The sequence below is a fragment of the Dipodomys ordii genome, unplaced genomic scaffold (assembly GCF_000151885.1).
Source record: "Dipodomys ordii isolate 6190 unplaced genomic scaffold, Dord_2.0 Scaffold38, whole genome shotgun sequence".
NCBI lineage: Eukaryota > Metazoa > Chordata > Mammalia > Rodentia > Heteromyidae > Dipodomys > Dipodomys ordii.
The window spans coordinates 6,416,523-6,439,658 of NW_012267254.1; the positions used below are offsets into that span (position 1 = coordinate 6,416,523).

At 35.7% G+C, this 23,136-nt stretch overlaps 1 protein-coding gene and 1 pseudogene across 2 annotated transcripts in view; one reads left to right on the forward strand and one right to left on the reverse strand.

Moving 5' to 3' along the window:
• The window catches only part of Smarca1 (SWI/SNF related, matrix associated, actin dependent regulator of chromatin, subfamily a, member 1), an 85,195-nt gene extending 62,684 nt beyond the window's left edge, over window positions 1–22,511 (forward strand). For both annotated transcript variants that reach the window (XM_013018177.1, XM_013018175.1), the window contains 5 exons: window positions 1,080–1,212; window positions 5,036–5,154; window positions 5,274–5,486; window positions 20,818–20,928; window positions 21,986–22,511. In XM_013018177.1, the coding sequence (XP_012873631.1) occupies window positions 1,080–1,212; window positions 5,036–5,154; window positions 5,274–5,486; window positions 20,818–20,928; window positions 21,986–22,057 (648 nt within the window). In that variant the 3' untranslated portion in view covers window positions 22,058–22,511. The remainder of the gene's footprint in view (window positions 1–1,079; window positions 1,213–5,035; window positions 5,155–5,273; window positions 5,487–20,817; window positions 20,929–21,985) is intronic.
• On the reverse strand, window positions 3,775–4,260 carry LOC105986906 (annotated as a pseudogene).
• Window positions 22,512–23,136: the final 625 nt, after the last annotated feature.

Consider the following 23,136-nt stretch of genomic DNA (forward strand, 5'->3'; position numbering starts at 1 on the left):
ATTTATAGAATAATTCATAATTAAAACAATTTCTTTTATCTTTTCTTAGAACTTTAATACAATGAGGAGACATTTCTGATCACTGTATAATTAAAAGCTAACAGTCATTGACTAGGGAAGGTTTCCATGCAAATAAAGTATTAATGCTTTTAAAGTCATTGTTGGCTTTAGTGAGTTTTATATCATACTCCTTAAAAACTATAAGATAAAAGTTCAGCATAAAAGATTCTTAGAAAGTAATAAAAATATGTACTTTAGGACATTACCTTTGTACAGGATGTTACCGGCAAAATTTATTTATTCAACACTTTTTGAACAATTTGCAAGGCGCAGTAATAGGAAATTCTGTGTGTTTATTATCAGAAGGTCATTCATAAATGTTTCCAACACAAAGGAAAGATTAAATGCATGAGGTAATGGATATGCCAGTTACTTTGATTTGATCAGTTCACATTTTGTATGCTTGTCAAAGTATCATACTATGCTCCAGGAATATGTTAAATTCCATGTAAATTCCAAGAAAAAAATGTATATTCATGTGTTATTTGATATAGGTTCTTTTCTTGTTATAACATGCAATTTTGTTGAATGAATTTTTTCTTTTTTTGGTGGGTCGTGAGGCTTGAACTTTGGGCTTGGGCGCTGTCCCTGTGCTCTTTAGCTCAAGGTGAGCACTCTACCGCTTGAGCCACAGCACCACTTCTGGTTTTCTAGTGTTTTTTTTTTTTTTTTACTGGAGATAAGAGTCTCACAGACTTTTTTGCCTGGGCTGGCTTTGAACAGTGATCCTCAGATCTCAGCCTCCTGAGTAGCTAGGATTACAGACGTGAGCCACTGGCGCCCGCTTGAATGAATTTTTTAAAAATGCACTTATAAGTTATTTTTTCTCTTCAAAATAGAAAACCAGTTACTTTTATAGTAGCTTTCACACTTAGATTCCAATATTAAAACAAAGTGATTTTATAAAAAGAACACTTAAAGTGTTTTGAACGGCTTTTGATATGTTATTATATAGAACTGTAGGACAATAAATGGATTTATAATAAAACCTCTACTGATGATTCACTTTTTGTTCACAGGGTTTTACAAACTGGACTAAGCGTGATTTTAACCAGTTTATTAAAGCTAACGAGAAGTATGGAAGAGATGACATTGATAATATAGCTCGGGAGGTAGAGGGCAAGTCCCCTGAGGAGGTCATGGAGTATTCAGGTTTGTCTATAATTCCAAACATGATCTTTTATTTTGATCATATCCATTTATTGTTAGTTTGGTTTTGCCTGGGGCTTTTTAATTTTTGTGAATAAGATGAAGGTGATGGCATAAAATATAATTATATTTCTATGAAAAGGTTATAAGACTTAGAACAAACTACTGTTGTTTCTAGTAGTTAGCTAAGAAAACTAAGTAAAACTGATAAAGGAAGAGTGGCAGTTGGATGAGCGTTGACAGAATTAGTTTTCCAGTTTCTCACTTGTAGAATTTGGTTCTCATCTGGTCTAGTAGTGAGACTAATTGAAGTAGTCTTTCTAGAAATGATCTCAAGGTTCCAATCTACTTCATTCAGGTCACATGGGTGCTATTAACTTGAGGCAAGTTGAAATAGTTCTAAAAAGATGGCTTGAAAAAAATCTGTTCATTAGTCTGCAAATTGTCTCCCTTTATTACCCAGCTTTAGCTAGAGTCAGTGTAGCTGACTCTGAAGTATGCAGAGTTAATATTAATTCCTATGCCACAGCATAAACAATTTTAGATTTCTGAAGTAATTCTTATTAAAAATATGCCAAATTTTTGTTTTCTACTTGTAGAACTTGGCAAATAGCTTGACCTCTCAAACTTAGACTATCCGCTGATTAGAATCTAGAGCATTTTTCCCAGACCCAATATAAAAAGTAGATCTGTTTCTCTGCCAGCCTCCTAAAGCCTATTTAATCTAGCCACTGAGCTTCTGTTTTTGTAATAGTAGGAAAGAAACGTTTTAATACCAATAAATACTAAGAATAGATTTTAATTATCTATAGTGTTTGTACATGTAAACATTAACGTTTAATTAAGAGAGGATACTTTTTTTCCTCTTGAAGATCTAGAAGGGTCTTCTGGCAATTACTAAGGATTTTAGAGGTTTGCTATAGTGTGTTTTTATTCTCTATAATGTAACATCAAACTATGAAGTCCTATTTCCTTGATACCAGGAATTAACACATAGGGTGACAGCATTTGGGAGCTTAAAAGAGGGGATAAAATGGATGGGAAAGAGAAAATTAGGAAGATTTGAGTGAGAAGAGTGTAAATGGTTTGTATGGTGATATGTTCTGAAGAACTTTCTTCTGAAGATAAAGAGATACTGTCATGTGCTTCAAGTTTTAAGAAAAACATAATTTAAAAAGATAAGAGCCATGTAAGCTGACACATACATTTAGTTCCACCACTCCGGAGGTGAAGGCAGGAAGATCACAAGGCATTGTTACTGTTGGCTACATAGTGAGTTTAAGGATAGTTTAAACTACATAGCTAGACTCTGCCTCAAAAAAAAAAACCCTGGGTGCAACAGGCCCCAGTATGATAACAACATCAAAAAATTATTTCAACTGTTTCCTCAGATGTGACACTAGGTTGGGCAGGCCATCTAATTATTGCCCATCAGTTTAGGGTTCATGCCAGAGAGTGGGTAGATTGGAATGGATTTATTTGGTTGCAGAATGAGAAGAAATGTATGCACTTGCTTTTCATGAGTATACTTTATGTGTAGCAGGACTTTGAATATGTTTTGGAAGAAGAAATGGGTAAATGAATAAATGAACACAGCTCCTTATAAAATCAGAGTGCTAACATACCTTTCTTGATAGGCTGTAAAAATAACGAATTTGAGAATGTTGTAGAGAATGTCATTAAAAGGCTTTCACTGGAGTCATAATATGTGACATATTAATGCAGCAGATTATTTGTCTCATTAAAAAAATTTGGCTGGATGACTTGGTAATTTGAATATTTTTCTGTATATATCCGATTAAAATTCAATGAGGTTTAAAGAAACTGTAGGTTAGTGAGTGATTCCAGAAACAAGTAACAGCTTTAATAGCAATTGGAAATGGTTTTATTTTCATTTGGCTTGCTAGAAAGCGATGTTCCCATTTCTGTGCTACCCTCTTCTGTTTCACGTATTTGGTCCTTTTTGTATAATATTTGAGTAAAAAGCCTACCTGAAACTGGCATGTGTATTATCATTTGAAATCCTAGTAATTTAGAATGGATGATCATACCTCAATATTCCATACCTCATACAAAGAAAATTGCTAATTTAAAACCTTGTTGAGTTCTTATTTTTAAATGAAAAGTTAGGGACATTAAATAATTGAAAGTATTACACATAAAGATGAATCAGATTTAATTTTTCTTAAAAGTATGCTTTTTCTGTTAGATAATTTTTATATATTTTTTCAGACATTTATTCTATAATTCCTTAGGTCCATTTGTTTTAATTAATTGATTAATTTGCTGGTCCTGGGGCTTGAACTCAGGGTCTGGGTACTGTTTCTGAGCCTTTTTTGGCAGGGGATTAGTCCTGTGTCTTTATTAAAGAGGGTTAATTAATATGGGACAAGACCTGGCAACAAAGGGGTGAGGTACTGGCCAGGAAGGTAGGGCAGAGTGGGGCTCAGACTCTGGGGATTCAAGAGCAGAATGATAGCCTGGGAGGGGCCAAGGAGACCAAGACCAAGTCCTGGTAGCAGCTGAGGAAGTGACCAAGAGTGAGCCTTTCAGGCACGAGGGCCATCAGATGGTTTTGTGGGTTGGAGCTGGAGGTGCAGGTAGGTTAGGCTGGATTGCAATCTCCCTCAGGCCATCTTGCCTTAATCTACCTAGATCATCCTCTGGTCTTTTTTTTTTTTTCATCCTCTGGTCTTGATCTTGTTTGTTGCCTTCCATGTCCACCTCATGGACCTCTCCATCATCAGGTGACTATAGTCATTCATCTCATCCATGTCCTGCATGTCCTCATCATCCTTTGAATCCTCTTCACTGTCTTCATTGTCTTCATCCTCCTCCTCTTCCTCATCATCATGGCTTGCCAATAGGTAGCAGGTTGTTGTCTTTCTCTGCAATGCTTTGTAGCTAGGCCTGATGTTACTGTTCCTGCTGCTGCAGCTCAGTCTCCTCCACACAGGGTCAATCCAGATTAAACCACAGTGTCTCAGTCACACAGGGGAAGAGTGAGGGGAACAAAGTGGACATGGCTCCTAGACTGGATTTGAGTCCTTGCTCCACCATTTACTAGCTACTTGACTGAGATCTCAGTTTCCACATTGTAACAGGAGGCGGCAGCCGGCGGCGACCCGGAAGCGCTTCACCTCTCTTGAGCCTCTTTATGCTCAAGGCTAGTGCTCTACCACTCAAGCCACAGCATCACTTCTGGCTTTTTCTGAGTAGTTTATTGGAGATAAGAGTCTCACTGACTTTTCTGCCCTGTCTAGCTTCGAACCTTGATCCTCAAGTTTCAGCTTCCTGTGCAGCTAGGATAACAGGTGTGAGCCACTGGTGCTTGGCTTATTTGTTTTTTGTGCCTGTATGGGGCTTGAACCCAGGGCCTAGTGCTCTTTTCTTGACCTTTTCTGATTAAGGCTGATGTTATACTAGTTGAATGACACATCTGCTTCTGGCTTTTTCTTTGTTAACTAGAGATAAGAGTCTTGTGGTTTTTCCTACTCAGGCTGGCTTCCAATCTTGATTCTCATATCTCAGCCTCATGAATAGCTGATGTGAGCCACCAGCCTCTGGATAGCCTTTTTTTTTTGCCAGTCTTGAGGCTTGAACTCAGGTCCTGGACAACTGTCCCTAAGCTTCTTTTGCTCAAGGCCCTAGCACTCTGCCACTTGAGCTATAACACCGCTTCTGGATTTTTTTTTATGTAGCACTGAGGAATTGAACCCAGGCCTTCATGTATGCTAGGCAAACACTCTACCACTAAGTGACCTTCCCAGGCCATCCATTTGTTTTTAACTGATAGCATTTTAAAGTAATAACTCTTGTTTTCCAGCTGTATTTTGGGAACGTTGCAATGAATTACAAGATATTGAGAAAATTATGGCCCAGATTGAACGTGGAGAAGCAAGAATTCAGCGAAGGATCAGTATCAAGAAAGCTCTGGATGCCAAAGTACTATTATGTTTTACATGAATGTATTAATAGAGCATTTTATTTGATGTACTGATTAACTTTGACATATTATACAGTTGTGCATTCAGCTAAAAGCACTGTTTCATTGATATATGCAGATTGCAAGATACAAGGCACCATTTCATCAGTTGCGAATTCAGTATGGAACCAGCAAAGGAAAGAATTATACTGAGGAAGAAGATAGATTCCTGATTTGTATGTTACACAAAATGGGCTTTGATAGAGAAAATGTGTATGAAGAATTAAGACAGTGTGTAAGGAATGCTCCCCAGTTTAGATTTGACTGGTTTATCAAATCTAGAACTGCCATGGTATGTATCTTTTTGGTTACTTTTTGTTTCCTTTTGAAAAATAAGCATGTTATATCCTTCATGTAGATGTTGTAATTGTCACTTTCATCACTTTGGCTTTCTCTCCCACTCTTTCTCTTTCTGTATATACTTTATAAAGATACACATATATATGTTTTATATGTATATACTTTATAGATGATTATACACCTGGACATAATATCTTTATATAGCATACAATCTATTTTGTGCTCAGCAAATGAAAACATCTGCGTTCTGTATTCAGAAATATATTTACTTTATATTCATAAGTGCAAATATTCATGAACCATTCAAAACAAGTTGCAGAAGACACAAGTTTTCACATCTCAGTACAATCCCACCTGAAAATGTTATCATTGATTAAGCTCATCTTGCATACCATCCATGAACAAACTTTTCTGTTTGCCCCTAGAATGTCTTTTATAGCTTTTCCTGAAATTGATGATCTAGTGAGTTCACACACTATTGGGTCTCTTTAAATCTACAACTTTTTATCCTAATAACATTTTTAAGATATCCTGGGTGGTTTTCTTATAAACTATCCCATACTGTTAAATTTAAGTTCAACATTTTGGCAAGAAATGGTACAGATGTGATGACAGTTGTGTGCCTCCTATTGTGCCATATTATCAGGAATGTTATGTCAGGTTGTCACACTATTGGTGATACCGAGTTTGGTCAGTTGGTTAATATGATTCCCCAGAGCTCACTACTTTAAAAGTACCTATTCTCTGTTGTAACTAACCAGTTCCAATAACATTTCAGTTGAAAGTGGCAAAATGGTATTTATTAGAGATAATTTTAAAGTATCATACTTATGCAAAAGGTGATGCTTTAGACTATGTAAATATTGTAAGGTTTTATTTTATTTTTGCCAGTCCTGGGGATTGAACTCAGGGTCTGGGCACTGTCACTGGGCTTCTTTTGCTCAAGGCTAGTGCTTTCCCACTTGAGCCACAGTGCCACTTCTGGCTTTTTCTGTTTATGTGATACTGAGGAATCAAACCCAGGTCTTCATGCATGCTAGACAAACACTCTACCACTAAGCCACATTCCCAGCCCCAGGATTTATTTTTAATGAAAAGGAATTGTTGCCCAAGTTGAGTCTTTATATGATATTATGATAGAGAATAGTTAAGTGAAATTTACTTTTACAATTTCCCCTATTATGTGCTAAAATAGATTATGTCCCTATTAATTCTAATACTATTTAGCATTGTTCATTATGATACTGAAATTAAAGCAGCACATTATTTTTTTGAGACAGGGTCTTGATATATAGCTTGCAATGACACCCAGTCTGGCTTTATATTCATAAACCTCCTGCTTCAGACTCCCAAGTACTAATATTGTAGGTGTGAACTATCACTGTTGGCCACATTTTTAATGTTGATCCTGTTAGTCTCTTATAAGCCTGGGTTATTAAGACTAAAATAGATTTATATAGTCCCCAAATTAAAGTCAACTAGAAGCTTGCAATCCAAACCATAGTTCTATTGACTAGTTACGAACATTTTCTTACTCAAAACTTCACTCCTTTCATATTTTCAGTTCAAGTTGAATAAAAAGAAAAATGTGAGTTGCTGTATTAAAGGCATTAATTTTGACAAATGCTTACACAAACTTAGATTATGTCATTATTAGAATGTGCTTATCATATTTATAGGTGATAGAACATTAAAAGAACTGAAAATAAAAATTAGACCAAGCTAAGCTAGGCCCAAAGAAACATAGGCTCCATGGTTTCCCTTATTTGTGGTAACTAATACATATGTAGGACAAGTGGAAAAGGTCAAAAGCTATGTACATAATTGTAACCCCTCTGTACAGTATTTTCACCATAAAAAAAGAAAAAAAAGATGATAAGTGAAATGAACCCCGATAGGGACACAAATATATTTTTTCTTTTTTGCTATTGTTTCTAACATATTTTTAATGTACCATGTGATTTTTTTTGTTTCTTTGTATGTTCTTCCCCCACCGTATAACCCGTTTTCACTGTATTTGATGTCGGTGCCCTGCACCTTGTATATACACTTCTCTAATTCAGGGAGGGGAAGGGAAAAAACAAAATGCTTAAATGGTGATACAGGTTGACCCATTGTAACAATGAGATGTACAAGACACTATGTTGAAAATGAACTTTACAACTTGGGTGGGGTGGGAGGTAGGTGTGGAGGTCGGAGGGAAGGGATGGTAGGGGGAAATCAAAGGAGGAGGCAACAATGCTTGATAGGAAATGTACTCATTACCTTGCTCATGTAACTGTAATGCCTCTGTACAGTATATACAATAAAAAATATAAAAAATTAGACCAAGCAAGGATCCATGAGGAAATAGAATAGTTCCAATAACGTTTCAGTTGAACATGGCAACATGGTATTCATTAGAGGTACTTGTAAAGTACTATACTTACACAAAAGAAGATGAAATATATATTACTAAGATAGTGGAAGAATTGAGAAACAAATACAAAAGATAGGACTTAATGTGTAGCATGAAGGACTGAGATCCATATAGGGAACAGTTGTTTGACAGTGTTTTTTGGATCATTGAAGGATGATGCAAAATAGCTTTTGGAAGTGAGATTATTCTTCAATTATCTGAAGCCTGACAATGAGATAGCTGGCCTTTTAAGGTACTGTGTAGCTCAGTGCATCTATGACCATACTTAGCAGAGAACTCCTTTCAAAATCCATGCATTTCTGATTTCTAGCCGTTTGCATTTTTTTATGCATGTAATGACATAATTTAGGGCAACATCAATAGCCTATAATAGAAAAATGCCTAACTGCAGGTTTTAGAAAATACATGCTCTTTTCTGTTATGGAGCATTTTATTGTGTTCTAAGTTTTATTTCAATGATGTTTTTCTAATTTTAAGAGGTTAATAATTTAATGCTGTTTGTAGTTTCTGGATTTATTAAACTAAAGAAGTATTATATATATATATATATTTCTTTTTTTTGGGGGTCCAGTCGTGGGGCCTGAACTCTGGGCCTGGGCGCTGTCCCTCAGCTCTTCAGCTCAAGGCTAGCACTTTACCACTTGAGCCACACTTCTGGCTTTTTTTTTCTTTTTGCTTATGTGGTGCTGAGGAATCGAACCCAGGGCCTCAGGCATGCAAGGCAAGCGCTCTGCCACTGAGCCACCTTCCCAGCCCAGAGGTAGCATTATAGAGATTCAAAATGGAAAGGAAATCTTATCTAGAATATAAGCATAATTTCTAGCTACATAACCTCTTACAGCATTTCTCAAGAAAAACCCCAGTATATTATTATCAACCACTAGATGTCTCTGAATTCCCTTGTAAAGAAGCTATTTCCCTCCATCTTCTTTTTAAGAAAAGACATTTAATCTGTGCTGCTTTCTTTACCCAGAGATTTAAATCTTTAGTGTAGTCTTCAAAATCAGATATTTAAATGAAATACCTATCTATTAAAAAGGAAGACCTGTCTGTCCTCAATCATTTTCTGAAAAATAGAAATTTTATTAGAGAACCTTTAAAAACTTAAAGTAATTTTATATTAAATGTTAAAATGTCTTAGAATAAATTTTTATATTACTTTAAATTTTAATTTCTGTTCTGGTTGATGGATATTTTTGCTTATATTTCTAGATTTAGAATGTAAGTCATATTAAAAATATGCATTTATTTGTGTCAATTTTGGACTATTTCCATGATATCAGTAAAGGATTATAGAAATGGATTATTAATATTTCTAGTTGGTCTCTTTATCCTCTCATCAAAATATGAGTTATTCCTTTGTTAGAATGAGAAATAACGCCCTTGAAGAGGCAGCTGTGATTTCTGAAATAAAAACAAATTGTTTCATTGGAAATTTTCATCTCAAAACTTGAGGATATGATTTGGTTCATTTTGTGAGTATCACTGTGTTTCAATTAAAATCTTGCTAATGATTGAACTCATCTTACTAAAAAAGCAATGAAATACTTAGAAAAAAGTAGAAACCTTGGTAGTTAAATTTTATGCACAGATCTCAAAATACTGAATCCATGGTTTTCTGACTTAACTAACAGTCATAAAGTGCTCAAAGGCACAGTCTTCCACTTCCAAATACGCCTCATTTTGAAAGCCTTCAGCTAAAGGTTGATGATTTCTTTGAGTCTCTTCTCCATTTAAAATGCTGGCTGTACAAAAGGGAAAAATGAGTTTCAAATCCATTTCTCTGTGCTAAAAAGACTGTGATTTTTTTTTCTGAGAACTAGTGTGGTCTTCAAGTAAGCAATCAGTCTCTATTGAACTACATAAACAAGGAGGAGAGATACATTTTAGCTCAGAGCATAAGAATTGCTTTACCATTTTTTCCTAAGGAAAATAGAATGGAGTTCTTAGGATATTAAAGAGCTATCAGAATTAAAAGAATCTTTACCAAATGACCCTAGGAGGAAATGATAATACTGTGTATTTGCATAGTACTATGTATAAAATGCTTGCCAATCTCTTTGCCAATATTAGCTCATTAATTTTCTTGACACTTCTGTTAAGGAATTGATGTCAAGGTACTATCCCTATTTACTTAGTTACTAACATACTAGGAGTTTTGAGAATAATCTAGCGGTCCTAAAGATCTAGCACAGTAGTCAGTTTACTGCAGAGGATACATGGAGAAAGGGTCCAAAGTTTAATCAGTAATGTCTTGGATATCTCTTTCTACTCTTATTTTGGTTTTACTGGTCGTGGAGTTTGAATTCAGGGCCATGCACTTGCTAGGTAGGCATTCTACCACTGAAGCCATGCCTCTAGCCCCTTTTGTTCTGGATATTCATTATTACTACTACTACTACTATTGCTGGTCCTGGGGCTTCAATATAGGTACTATCCCTAAGCACTTTTACTCAAGGCTCGTTAGCACTCTACCCTACCATTTTGAGCCACAGCTCCACTTTCATGTTTGTTTGTTCGTTTTATTTGTCAATCGTGGGGCTTGAACTCGGCCTGGGCGCTGTCCCTGAGATTTTCAGCTCAAGGTGAGCACTCTACCACTTGAGCCACAGCGCCACTTCTGGTTTTCTGATGATTTGTTGGAGAGAAGAGTCTCATGGACTTTCCTGACCATGCTGGCTTTGAACCTCTGTCCTCAGATCTCAGTCTCCTGAGTCGGTAAGAATATAGGCGTGAGCCACCGGCACCCAGCACTTCCAGTTTTTGAGTGCTTAATTGGAAATAAGTCTCATAGCGACTTTTCTACCCAGGCTGGCTTTCAATTGTGATTCTCAGATCTCAGCCTCTTGAGTAGTTAGGAATACAGGTGTGAGCCACCAGCACCCAGCTGCTATAGATATTTTTGAAATAGCATCTGAAGTTTTGTCTGGGGTAGGCTATAACGTGATCCTCTTATTTACATTTCCTGACATAGCTGGAATGATAGGCACATGTCACCAAAGCCAGCTTTCTCTTTTGAGATTGAATCTTTTCAAAAAGTTACCATTCTTTTACTTTTAAATTTTCTTTAGATAGTTGTACAAAGGAGTTGCCATTCAACAGAGCAGTTTATAAGTACAGTGTCTCTTCATCAATGCTACCCTTTTTAACATTCTCACCCACCCCTCCCACTCTTTCCCTAACTTTTCATAATTTTTAGGTTATATATTGAATCTTTTTGCCATTTAACAAAACAATTTATGTAGACAGTGCATCTCGATCTGTGTCATCCCTTCAACATCTCCCCCCACAAACCTTCCCTTATTTTTTTCAGTTCTGTGGCATATACAATGTATTCTTGGAATTGTCCCAGATGCTCCTCAATGGACAAATGGATCAAGAAAATGTGATACATATAGTAATGGAATTCTATGCATCCATTAGAAAGAATGATATTTAACCATTTCTAAAGAAATGGAAAAACTTGGAGAGGATTATGTTATATGAAGTAAACCAGACCCAGAGAATCCCAGGTTGCATGTTTTCCCTCATTAGTGGGAACTAGAATGTGCATATAAATCTGGAAGTAAGCACACTGGGTGGCACCCAGGCGGTTATAAATGAGTAAGCTGAATTATAATAGAATCTGTGGAGAATGAAAATAACATAGTTTTTTAGAAAGACTACATCAATGCACAACAAAATGATTACTAGGATATGGGTACTTGTGAAGGTGGCGGCAAGAGGAGAGGGGTAGAAGAATGAATGGGGGAAATGAGTAGAATGAGATTGAATCTTGATCTTTTTTGCCTGGGCTGGTTTTAGAACCATGAGTCTCATGATCTTTAGCTTCCTACAGTCTGTAGCTGGGGTGACAGTCACATGCTACCTCACCCAATTATTAGTTGAGATGCCAGGGTAGGGGGAGGAGAGATATGTTTCATGAACTTTTTTCCTGGACTGGCTCAGTGTGCTCCCTGATTTCCCAAGTAGCATGGATTAAGCATGTGTATCATTGGTGCTTGGCTTTTAGATCCCTTCTTAATACTTCAAGTTAGAAAAAAGGAGAATTTAATTCTCTGAAGGTAAAGATCATTTTTTGATAAAACATTTTTTGATAAAACATTTACTGCTTCCTTTACATGGTTGCTTTGACTCTTTTAGTTTAAAAATTCTTACCTTTTAACTTCTAGGAAGCTTTTTTCTTTCCTCCTGAGCTAGCTTGAGAAGCTGTGTGTTCATTGCCTTTGGCCATGTACGTTTAAGCAGAGTAGTAGTAATTAGTCATTACAATTACCTGTCTTTTGTAGTCGTTTAGATGAGTTTTTGTGATAGCATCTCAGGGAGAGAATTGCAGTGTTGAATATAATGTAATAAAATTTTCATGTTATTAGTTTGTTTTCAAATCACAACTTTATTATTAATGAAAGTGTTCCTTATTTAAAAGTAAGAAAATGTCATTCCTCATTAGAACTGTACAAGAAAAAGTACTTTCTAGAAAATACTAACTACAGCTTTTTATTAACTTGCTCCTCATTTTATAGGTTTATCACAGTGGCTAGTAAATGTTAATTAGGTTATGGTTTCAGCTCAGGATATTTTATATATTCTGTAGCCAGTTGGGAAAGGATTGTCTTTATAGGTATTTAAGAACAAGAAAGGTAAAATATGAGAAATCTCTATTTGTCCTATAGTCAGAATTAACATTTCTCATAGTTCCTTATGAAAACTAATAAATGTCATAAAGCTTATTCATGAAGTTTGATTTTATGTTAGTACTTAATTTTGTATTAACAATTAGTATTGGTATTTTAGAGTATTGTGTTGTTAATGACATAAATGTGAATAAAACTTTAGTAAATTCATAAACTGTAAAATACATATCAATGGGTTCTTTATGAATATAGAATTAGAATCTCAAAGTCAAATACCTGTGTGCTCACAGACATCTTTTTGCTCCTCATACATTTGAAAGACCAAAAAGTCCCTTTTTGCCATAATTTTGAAAAAGCCTTATATAGAGGGATGTACAGACAAAGTAGTGTTAACTTGGCCTTATACCAAAGGAATCTGAGGAATAGGTTCACAAAAGAGGTCTTTATTGGAACCAAGTCTTGAAAACCTAGGAATTAGCTCAGGGAATACATACCAGGTTGTGCCAGCAGGATTATACACTGGGTGCTGGTGGCTCATTCTTGTAATCCTAGATCTGAGAATTGTGGTTTGAATCTAGTCTGGGCAGGAAAGTCCATTAGATTCTTATCTCCAACTAATCGCTCAAGTGATAAAGGTCAGGGACAGTATCCAGGCCCTGAGTTCAAGCCCTAGGACTGGCAACAAAAAAGAAGGCAGTGACATGATCAGATTTACATTTTAAAAATACGGCTTGGGTAGATGTAGGTAGATACCTACTTCACTTAACAGCCGTGCTAACAATTCTCGCATTTGTTTCTAGTTTTGCTTCATTCACTTTGTTTTTCCTTCCCATGGCTAATATGCCACCATCTGCTCCAGAGTCATTTTTTACTGCTGCTGTTTTAACCTTGAAGTATAGTTGGTTATATTTAAGCAAGTAAGAGTAGTATGGGGCCCACAGTAGGTACTGAGTGAATGAAGGAGCATCAGACTTTTCTACTTCCCTTTGCTTCTATCACACAGATTCCTACAATTAGACTAGATCTGAATAGAATGTGAAGAAATGTACCAATATGTCAGATTTCTTTTACTCTTTTTCTAATGATAGAGGTTGCCTTTCATTCCTGCAGCAGCCTTGATATAATCATGCTTGAATATCTAATTGTAGATTTCCTGTGTGTTACGCATTTCTACCATTTCATTTAGGGGCCTAGACTATGCTGATAAACAGAAATACAATTAATGCACTAACAAGAATCCATTTTAGGTACTTATAAGTGATGCATTTTCTCTTGTAAAAAAGTAAAAATAATTTATATAAAGTCATTTTACAGATGGTAGTAATTACATACAAGTATCTTTATTTGGTCCTTGTTTGGGAAATGTAGGATATACTTATTAGAGCATCAGTTTCCATTTAACTTAGTGTTCTTGGGCTATGAGATTTTAGTATAGACTCAAGTTATTTATTTTTCGTGCTGGTACTGGGTCTTGAAATTAGAGCGTAGGCACTGTCCTTAAACTTTTTTCACTCAAGGCTGATACTCTATCACTTGAGCCACAGCTCCACATCCAGCTTTTTGGTGGTTACTTGGAGATAAGAGTCTCATAGAATTTTCTTTTCTGGGCTGGCTTTGAAACATGATATTCAAATCTCAGCAGAGGTTCAAATGTGACTCAAAATCTGGAAACTATAGCAGAGAATTTATAGACAAAGCTATTAATTAAAATTTTATTTTCTAGAAGTAAAATGAAGAGGGTATGTTTAAGAAATAGAAAAATATGTTCATTTCATTTTACTAAGAACTGTAGAAGAAAATCCTGACATAGAATTTTATCACAAATTCAGAGGAACAAATGTGAAGTGTTTTTTTTTCCAGTTTTGCTCTTGCTCATTCAGCTACTTTTGACTTTCAACCATAAAAGGCACAGACCTTCTGTCATTCAGACTTAGGTAGGCTTAGTGTCTAGGATTTTAGTACATAGGAAATGTAATGTGGAACCTCTTTAATCTTTTTCAATAAGTCACTTCAAGTCTACTGATGTGCTTTTTGAATTGATGCTTTGAAGCTGAGTAGGGGCAAAGAATATTTGAACTTGGTGCCTGGGGTGATTGATATTCACCACACACCAAGGGGCAACACTGTGCACTGCAAACATTACATCATTTATTAAAGGCAGAGAGATATATCCTATTATCAAAAGTTAAAATATGAATGACTTTGCATTGAGTGGACTCCTAAGCCATTGGAGAGATATGAGAAAACAGAACAGCACAATTTTGTTTAAAGTAAATATGAAGTCTGTAATTTATAGCAAGAGTTGGCAAAACCTGATTTGCATAGTTTACAGGCTACAAATGATTTTTTAAATGTTTACTGGTTGAAAGAAATAGAAAGACTACTATTCTGGTATGTGAAAAGTATACAGAATTGCAATGTTAGTGCCTGGAAATAAGGTTTTTATTAGAACAGAGGTACATACTCATTTATGTATTGTTTATAGCTGTTTTCATGCTACAGCAGCATAACTGAATAGTTGTGACAAAGTCTGTGGCATTCGCAAAGCTGAAAATATTTACCATCTGGCTTTTTACTGGAAAAAATGTACTGAAATCTGGTTTAAAATAATATATGAAAAGTGGAGGGAAAGAAATAATAGAACCAAGGATAGGGTATTTATCATCAGACTTCTTGTTACTGGGATAAATACCTGAGAAAAAACAACTTAAGGGAGGAAGGATTTATTTTGTTTCATACTTTCAGAGGATCATGGTGGGCATTGTGTAGCAGAGTGAAGAACTGCTGTATCATGGTGGCTAAGAAGTAGAGAGGATATGTGCGTGTGTGTACTGGCTTTATCCTTTTATTCCACCTGGAACTCCAGACTGTGGGATGGTGCTGCCTACCTATAGTCAGGACAAGTCTCCCCTCCTTAGTTAATGCTCTCTGGAAGCACATTCACTGACATCCCCAGACATCCCCAGAGGTAAGCATTGCTAATGGCCTAGGTGCTTCTCAATGAACTCAAGTTGATATCCAAAAATAACCATCAGAAGTCTGTTCCTTGTCATTTTACACCCCTACATACCTTTTAAACATTCTTAACATACTACTTTTGCCCCCAAGACCTTTGTTCCTCTCCTAATACAAAGTGCATTTATTCCATCTCTATAAGTCCCCAAAGTCACAGGTCTGCATTGCTTGAAAGTTTCCTTTGAGACTTGAGGCAAATTCTTAGCTATGAGCACTTGTATGATAAAAAAAGTTGCATATGTTCAAATACAACGACACAGAGCACACATTCCCATTCCTAAAGGGAAGACTAGGAAAACAGCGCAGAAGGATTGGACCAAAGCAAGACTGAAAGCCAATCCAATAGCTTTATGTTTGGCATCCAGGGCACACAGCAGTGGGTTGTGAGCTCCAGAGGTCTGTACCTCTTATAGCCTCTCTCTTGGGCTTACTTAACTCATAGCCTGACATTTTCCTTAGTGGACAGTGCTTGCTCACAGAATCTCCAGGCATCTTAAGTTTCCATTACAGCTTAGACTTTGCTTTCATAGTTCTCTCGAAGTCATAGCTCTCAGGGGCTTCCAGGAGAGACTCTTACATTGTCACACACATTGCTTGGCCTACCAAGCTTTCCTTGGAAACTGAGTGGATGTCTCATGACTCTAGAACTCATTCTGCATGCTTATAAAATCAGCATCATGTGGACCACAACAAAGTCTGTCCCTAGTTCAAGCAGTTTCTAGGCCCCTTTGCACCACAGCTGCAGTAGTCTCAGTGCCTGGTTGGCTGAGCACAGATGGTATTTTCCTATATAGGTCTGTGTGAGCATTGTGCTTTGCAACTCTCTTATCAGATAGAAGTCTCAGATGAAATGAAATATGCTTCCCCACATTCCTACTGGAATTGTAGTCTTCTGAGCTTCTTCCAGAATCACCCACCCATTGAGCTCTTCTAGAGCTTTTCTAGCTCACATCACCACATTTCTCCAAATTCCCAAGACTTCTAAACTGTATCATCATCTAGTCACAGGAATGAGTCCCCCTTTCTGGTATCAATTTTCTGTGGCAATTTGACTTTCCATCGATGTCACAAATACCTGAGAAATTTAAATTGAAGAAGTATTTGTTTTACCTCACAGTTTTAGAGGATTCAGTTTGTCCATTTCTAAGAGATACACTCTGAATGTGGAAGCACCGTCCCATAGTCTGGGATCCTGAACAGAATAGAAAGATAAAGGAGAAAGTGGAAAACTCACTTGTGGTGATGTGTTCTTGCCTTTGTGTGTGTCTCTAATCTCTCTTGCCCTGATCTGAGATAGTCTTCCTGCCACAAGAGAGCAAGTTTGTCCAGAGGTAGAATTGCCAGCTTTAGAATACAGTTGCCAAAGAATTCTGTTAGGCAAGCTCCATGACTCATTAGCAAGTATATAATACAAAGGATTATTCAGGTATTAACTTGAATAATTTTTATTGTTAGGTCCCTTTTGATCTTAACAGTGTATAATTTGATGACCTTTACCAGTGAGGATCTGTATTGAGAGTAGTAAATACAGTGTAGCACTGGTCTTGCTCCAAAATTTTAAGATGGCTTTTTATCAACTACATTATGTAAAATTACTTAGTTTTTTGTTCATATATCTATGATCTTTGATCTAACTCTGATTCTTACTTAATCTTAGTGATCACCCTTAGCTTGCATATCATTTGTCAAGTTGGCTTTTACTAAACATAGTTTCAGAATATGTAAATATGTTGAAATACATTTGGGACATACCAACACTAAATCCTGTCATAGATACTCCCAATCTGTATCAGAATGCTAAAAGCTCTGGAAAGTCCTGCCATGGATATATTTGTTTAACCTTTTAAAATTCAGCATTTCATACATATTTATACATGCAATGTTTTTCCAAAAATTGTCATTTTCCTATTCCCTTCTGTTGTCTTCATTTTTTTCCTTCAGTGTGATATTTTTCTCCCTTAAACTTATTAATTCCTAAATGAAGAGTGTAGACATGGGACAAAGACATCATTGGACCACAGAATTGTAGAAACTGGTTGAGGCACTATGGACAATTCCTTGTAATTCCAGAATATATAAATACAAATGGAATAATAAAAATCTAGGGGCACATGTATGTGGAGAAATCAGGAAAAGCAACTGTTTTTGATAGAAACTTTCTCATGTCATTTAATTATTTAAGCAGTGAGTCAATGCTTTATTGGTAATTTGGCCTTTCTGATTTTGAGCGATATTCTGTTTGTTATACCATCTGTTTAGTTAGGCAGTTGTTAAGTGTATAGTTAGAAAATTGGGTTGGTATGTCTCTAGAGAATGAGTCATGACCTATGCAGGAAGGTAATACCCATAATCATCTAGTCCTGAATTTCTTCCTCTAGAGTTAGACTATTTTTCTGTGTCTGGAGTAGTTGGTGGTAGGTTAAAGATAATAAAGGTAGAAAATTATTGTGCAGTCTATTTTTAATCATTTTGTGATACTCTACTTCCCTGCATATGAGACTGTCTCAAAGTATTAGTGTTTTTCTGTGAATCATTCATATGAATCATGAATATGTATCTAAAGATATCTGCAGTCACAGGCAACTATTACTTACTGAGAATAATAATAGCCAGAGGGTATAGCTTAATGATTCAAGAATCAACTTCATATAAAGAATCTTATCTAGTCTCCCTAGAAACCAATGATCAAATCTCATCAGGGTCAACTTCACCCTTTCTATAATAGATAAATTAAATAACATGCTGTTTAATTTGTATGTGTATTAGTGTATGAAGCTATGAAGAGTGTTTGAACTGCATATTAAATATATCACCACTATTGTAACTAAGATTCCAATGTTATTTTTCCTAAATTATTTAACCTTGGGTAATTGGGATATATGAGAAATCAACATTCCAGTATTATATAAGATCACCTAGGGCTGGGAGGTGGCTCAGTGGTAGAGCGCTTGCCTTGCATGCCTGAGGCCCTGGGTTTGATTCCTCAGCACCACATAAGTAAAAAGAAAAAAGCCAGAAGTGGCTCTGTGGCTCAAGTGGTAGAGCGCTAGCCTTGAGCTGAAGAGCTCAGCACCCAGGCCCAGAGTTCAGGCCCCACAACCGGACCCCCCCCAAAAAAAAGATCACCTATACTTGGAAATTAGTCTGTCAATCTGTAATTTTCTTTGGCTAGACCGTATTTTCCTTCCTGTTTGAGAGCTGAAGAGTGAGTAGTAAGTGCTTGGATAGTTGATAACACTTAGGAAATTAACATTTCCTATCTTGTCATTCCCTGATTTTATTTGGAAAGATAAAACTATTAAAATTACCATTTCTTTGAAACCTTTAGAGATCACTTAAGAACTAAATCTTCATTTTAGCAAATTTCAAAAATTCAGGCTAACTTAAAGGACAAAATGAAAATTCCTAGTCCAACTACTTGGCCCTGGGCAGTATGGGCAACATAGTCCTACCCCATCTCTTAAGAAAAAAAAAAGTATCAGTGGTCTTATTTCAGAAGTAGTTGCTGTTAACTACTGATCACATTCTTGTTATATTCTTCCAGCTATTGTGTCAATGTATTCTATTTCCAAATTACCAAAAACATAATTAGTTCCCAGTCTTTCCCCATTTACCCCACTGTGAAAATTCTTTTGATTCTTTGTAGGCCTTTCTTATTTGCTGACAGTAAAATAATAATAGAACTGTTAGGTCAGAAAGTATGCAAGATTTTTAAAATATAAACTTATTGTTACTAGGTGTTGTGCAGGTAATTAGTATGGTTTTTTGGACAATGTCACTCCTTTCTTTACTTTCCCTCAGTTTCCCCCATCCTGTCCTCACCCACAAATTGCATAGTTCTTTTTCCACAGTGTCTACTGAGTACCATAACTGCATTTGTTCATGTTTTCTCCCTCCATTTCTACACTCCCATTGGTTCCCCCTAAAAAGAAAAAAAACTGAATCCAAAACAGCATCACCACCAGCAAAATCTATTTCTTATTTTGTTTGCTTTTTAGAAAGGTAGTATATAACGAGTCTGGCTTTGCTGCCATAACAGCATACCACAGTTGAGGTTTCCTTTGTGACATTATTTTCTCATAATTATGAGGCTAGAGGTCCAAGTGGCAGTGGGGTTGGTTTTCTGGTTCACATTCTTCTGTACATGATGTATTCACATGTGCGTAGAGAGGAAGAAGAAGCAGAAGAAAAAGAGGAAGAGGAGGAGGAAAGAAAAAGACAGTAATACATTATTCCTGTTGCCTTTAGGCCCAATTTTATGGGTCCTACATTATGGTCTGACCATTTTTTATTTCATCTAACATTATTTAACTGCTTAAATAATCCATTTCTAAATATAGTCACATTGAGAGTTAAGACTTTAAGATATGAATTTTGAAGAGACATAGTTTATTCCACTTCAGGTGTTGATAGTGAAATTCATTTTCAGTGAGTGAGAGCTTGTAATTCATCATCTTACTATTACAGTGCATGTACTATACTTGCACATGCCCATGTGCATAACTCGTTTCTGATTTGATGTTAACTGCGTGTGTGTGTGTGTGTGTGTGTGTGTGTAATTTTGGTATGTATAAATTTGTATAACTGATCATCACCTACACAAGACTCCATTGTTTTTTGATGTCATTCTCACTCTTCCCTCCATAGCCCTCACAGCATTTTACCTTTTCTCCATTTATATAATTCTGTCATTTCAAGAATGTTATCTAAAAATAATAATATGATGTCACTTTGAAGTTCATTCAGGTGGTTATTTTTTTTTTTTGTCTGTCGTGGGGCTTGAACTCTGGGCTTGGGCGCTGTCCCTGAACTCTTCAGCTCAAGGCGAGTTCTCTACCACTTGAGCCACAGCGCCAATTCCAGTTTTTTAGTGGTTTATAAGAGTCACAGGCTTTCCCTGTCTAGGCTGGCTTTGAACCATGATCCTCAGATCTCAGCCTCCTGAGTAGCTAGGCTTACAGGTGTGAGCCACTAGCGCCTGGCTCATTCAGGTTTTTATATTACTAATTCTTTATTTGTATTTCTGAGTAGTGTTCCATAGAGTAGATATACCATGGTTTGTTTAGTTACTTCTCAAAGGATATTTGTTCCCACCCATAGTTTTAGTGAACTTTATACCTTGTATGAATATTGTTCTGAGGAATAACACTTAGGGAAATTCTTTATCACAGAAATGATACAGATAAATAATTGCCAATTTTGGAAAGATTATGACTGAATTTACAGAAATGAAGTCATTCTATTGTTTCATTTAGGAATTTCAGAGACGCTGTAACACTCTCATTTCATTGATTGAGAAAGAAAATATGGAAATTGAGGAAAGAGAGAGAGCAGAAAAGAAGAAACGGGCAACTAAAACTCCAATGGTAAAATTTTCAGCATTTTCCTAACTTTTAGGTTCATCTCGTTTTTTACATAATTAAAATGCCTATATTAATTATGTTAAATGCCAGAATGATACCATGAGCTGTTTCTATGACCTGCTAATTTGTTTAGAAAGAAAAAAATCCTACCACAATCACATGTTTCTTATCTGTCTGTAAACCATATGATTCGATTCTCTAGTAATGGGGCTCAATATTTTATGAATCCTCACAAATATAAACTGAACTGTAATGAAAAATCCTTTTTTGGGCCAAGTGAGGGTTAGGGATGGATTGACGCTGAAGTTGAAAACAAGAGTCCTGATTTGATCACATATTTCATCTAATCTCTGTGGAATCATGACTGCAAATGAGAACTTTGAGCAGAAAACAAAGCTTTACATGGTAATGAGTGAAATGTTAGATAATAAGACAACTTGATTTTTTAAACCAGTCAAGTTTTTTTTTGTATAGCTGTAATTTATTCTTTAGTACATCATATCATTTAAGTGTGGTTAAATAAGCTGCCATATTTCATCAAATCTAAGATGCCTTCCACTGTAAGACACAACGCTATTTTTTGTGTCACTAAGAAAAACATACTGCCAAGTATAATGGGATTCATTGTAAGATGCATCCTGATTTCAGAGATGCTAAAAAGTGAAAAAAAAATGACCATCATGGAAGATGTGAAATATGGTATGCTGAAATCGATCAGAAGTTTTTAAAGAGTAACAAAAGTGAAATTTCTGCTAAAACTTAAGAGTATTGAATAGTCCTTTAAGATAAGAGTACATTTATATACCGTGTGTAAGTAGATACTTGATGAATATTTTTGATGGATATTTTATGTCTTTTCATAAGAAGAAACATCCTTAAAGGTTATTTTACATTGGGTTATATAGTTTGTTGGGCTATGTAGAACATTAACTGTGAGTGTGACATTGAAGTGAATATTCATGTTAAAATTTTTTAATGCATTTACATCCTAGATTTAACATTGTTCGGCCATTTAAAATGTGCATATTGGAGCAGAACATTAAATCTATTTCCATTTTAGTCACAGAAAAGAAAAGCAGAGTCAGCTACTGAGAGCTCTGGAAAGAAGGATGTCAAGAAGGTGAAATCCTAAAGCCTAGAAATAAAGTTTTAAATGGGAAACTGCTATTTTCTTGTTCCCATCTTCAAATGCTAATTGCCAGTTCCAGTGTATTCATGGTACTCTTAAGAAAAATCTCTTTGGTTTTGATTTCTTGCATATTTTATATATTTTACAATGCTTTCTACCTGAAATGTGTAGCTTTATATTTTATGCATTTTAGTATTTTGTGTACTGTATTTTGTGCATTTCATGTTTTCATCAAAAAACCTCTCAGTCCTTGTTTTTTTGAAGCTTGTGCTGAGGTTTTAGCTTTTCTATGTTTTATATGCCGCTGCTTTGAAAGAGAACCTAGATTCTATAGTTGTATTATTGTTGTTTCATACTTTAAATTTATATGGCTGTGGAAAAACGAATTAAAAGTGATTTGAGGAGAAAGACGTTTTCACTTCTTTGTTGCTTTCTTTTCTATGTGTTATTGCATACCGTGATTAGCATAATAATTGTTTCTTTTCGGTCATCTAAATACTTTTTCCTAAAGGAATAAAGGGTGAGAAAGAAAAATATTAAAAATCTTAACATTCGATACTGTGCTTGCTGTCAGTATACATTACATTTAAATTATTCTCTAAATATTCAAGTGGGAAAATATAATAAAGAAATGTCTATAAGAAATTTAATTATTTCCTGTTTTTTTGTGCAGTAGAAAGCAATCTTGTTTACTGAATTATATTGCTCACTACTGTATATTTGGTTGAAAGCTAAAGCTTTGCTTGAATTGTTCATGATCTGTTCTGTAGAGCCACTTCAGAGGAGTCTGGGGTGTGACATGTAGATTTATTTACATCTAAATTAAAAGTATGAAATAACTCATGCATTGCAGATGGGAGAGTTCTATCTTCATTAAGAATACAATTATATACGATCAGGTAGCATTTTCAAATTGTCAGTAGTTTTGCACATGAAGATTTAATTTCTTGCTCACACTGCCTATCTTGTGCAGGCCAGAGGAATAGGATCTACTCCATACAATCACTCAAGGTTCCAAGCTGATTGAGAATATTTTGTAGCCACACTATTCAAGACACATTAGTCAAGACTCTTCCACCTGC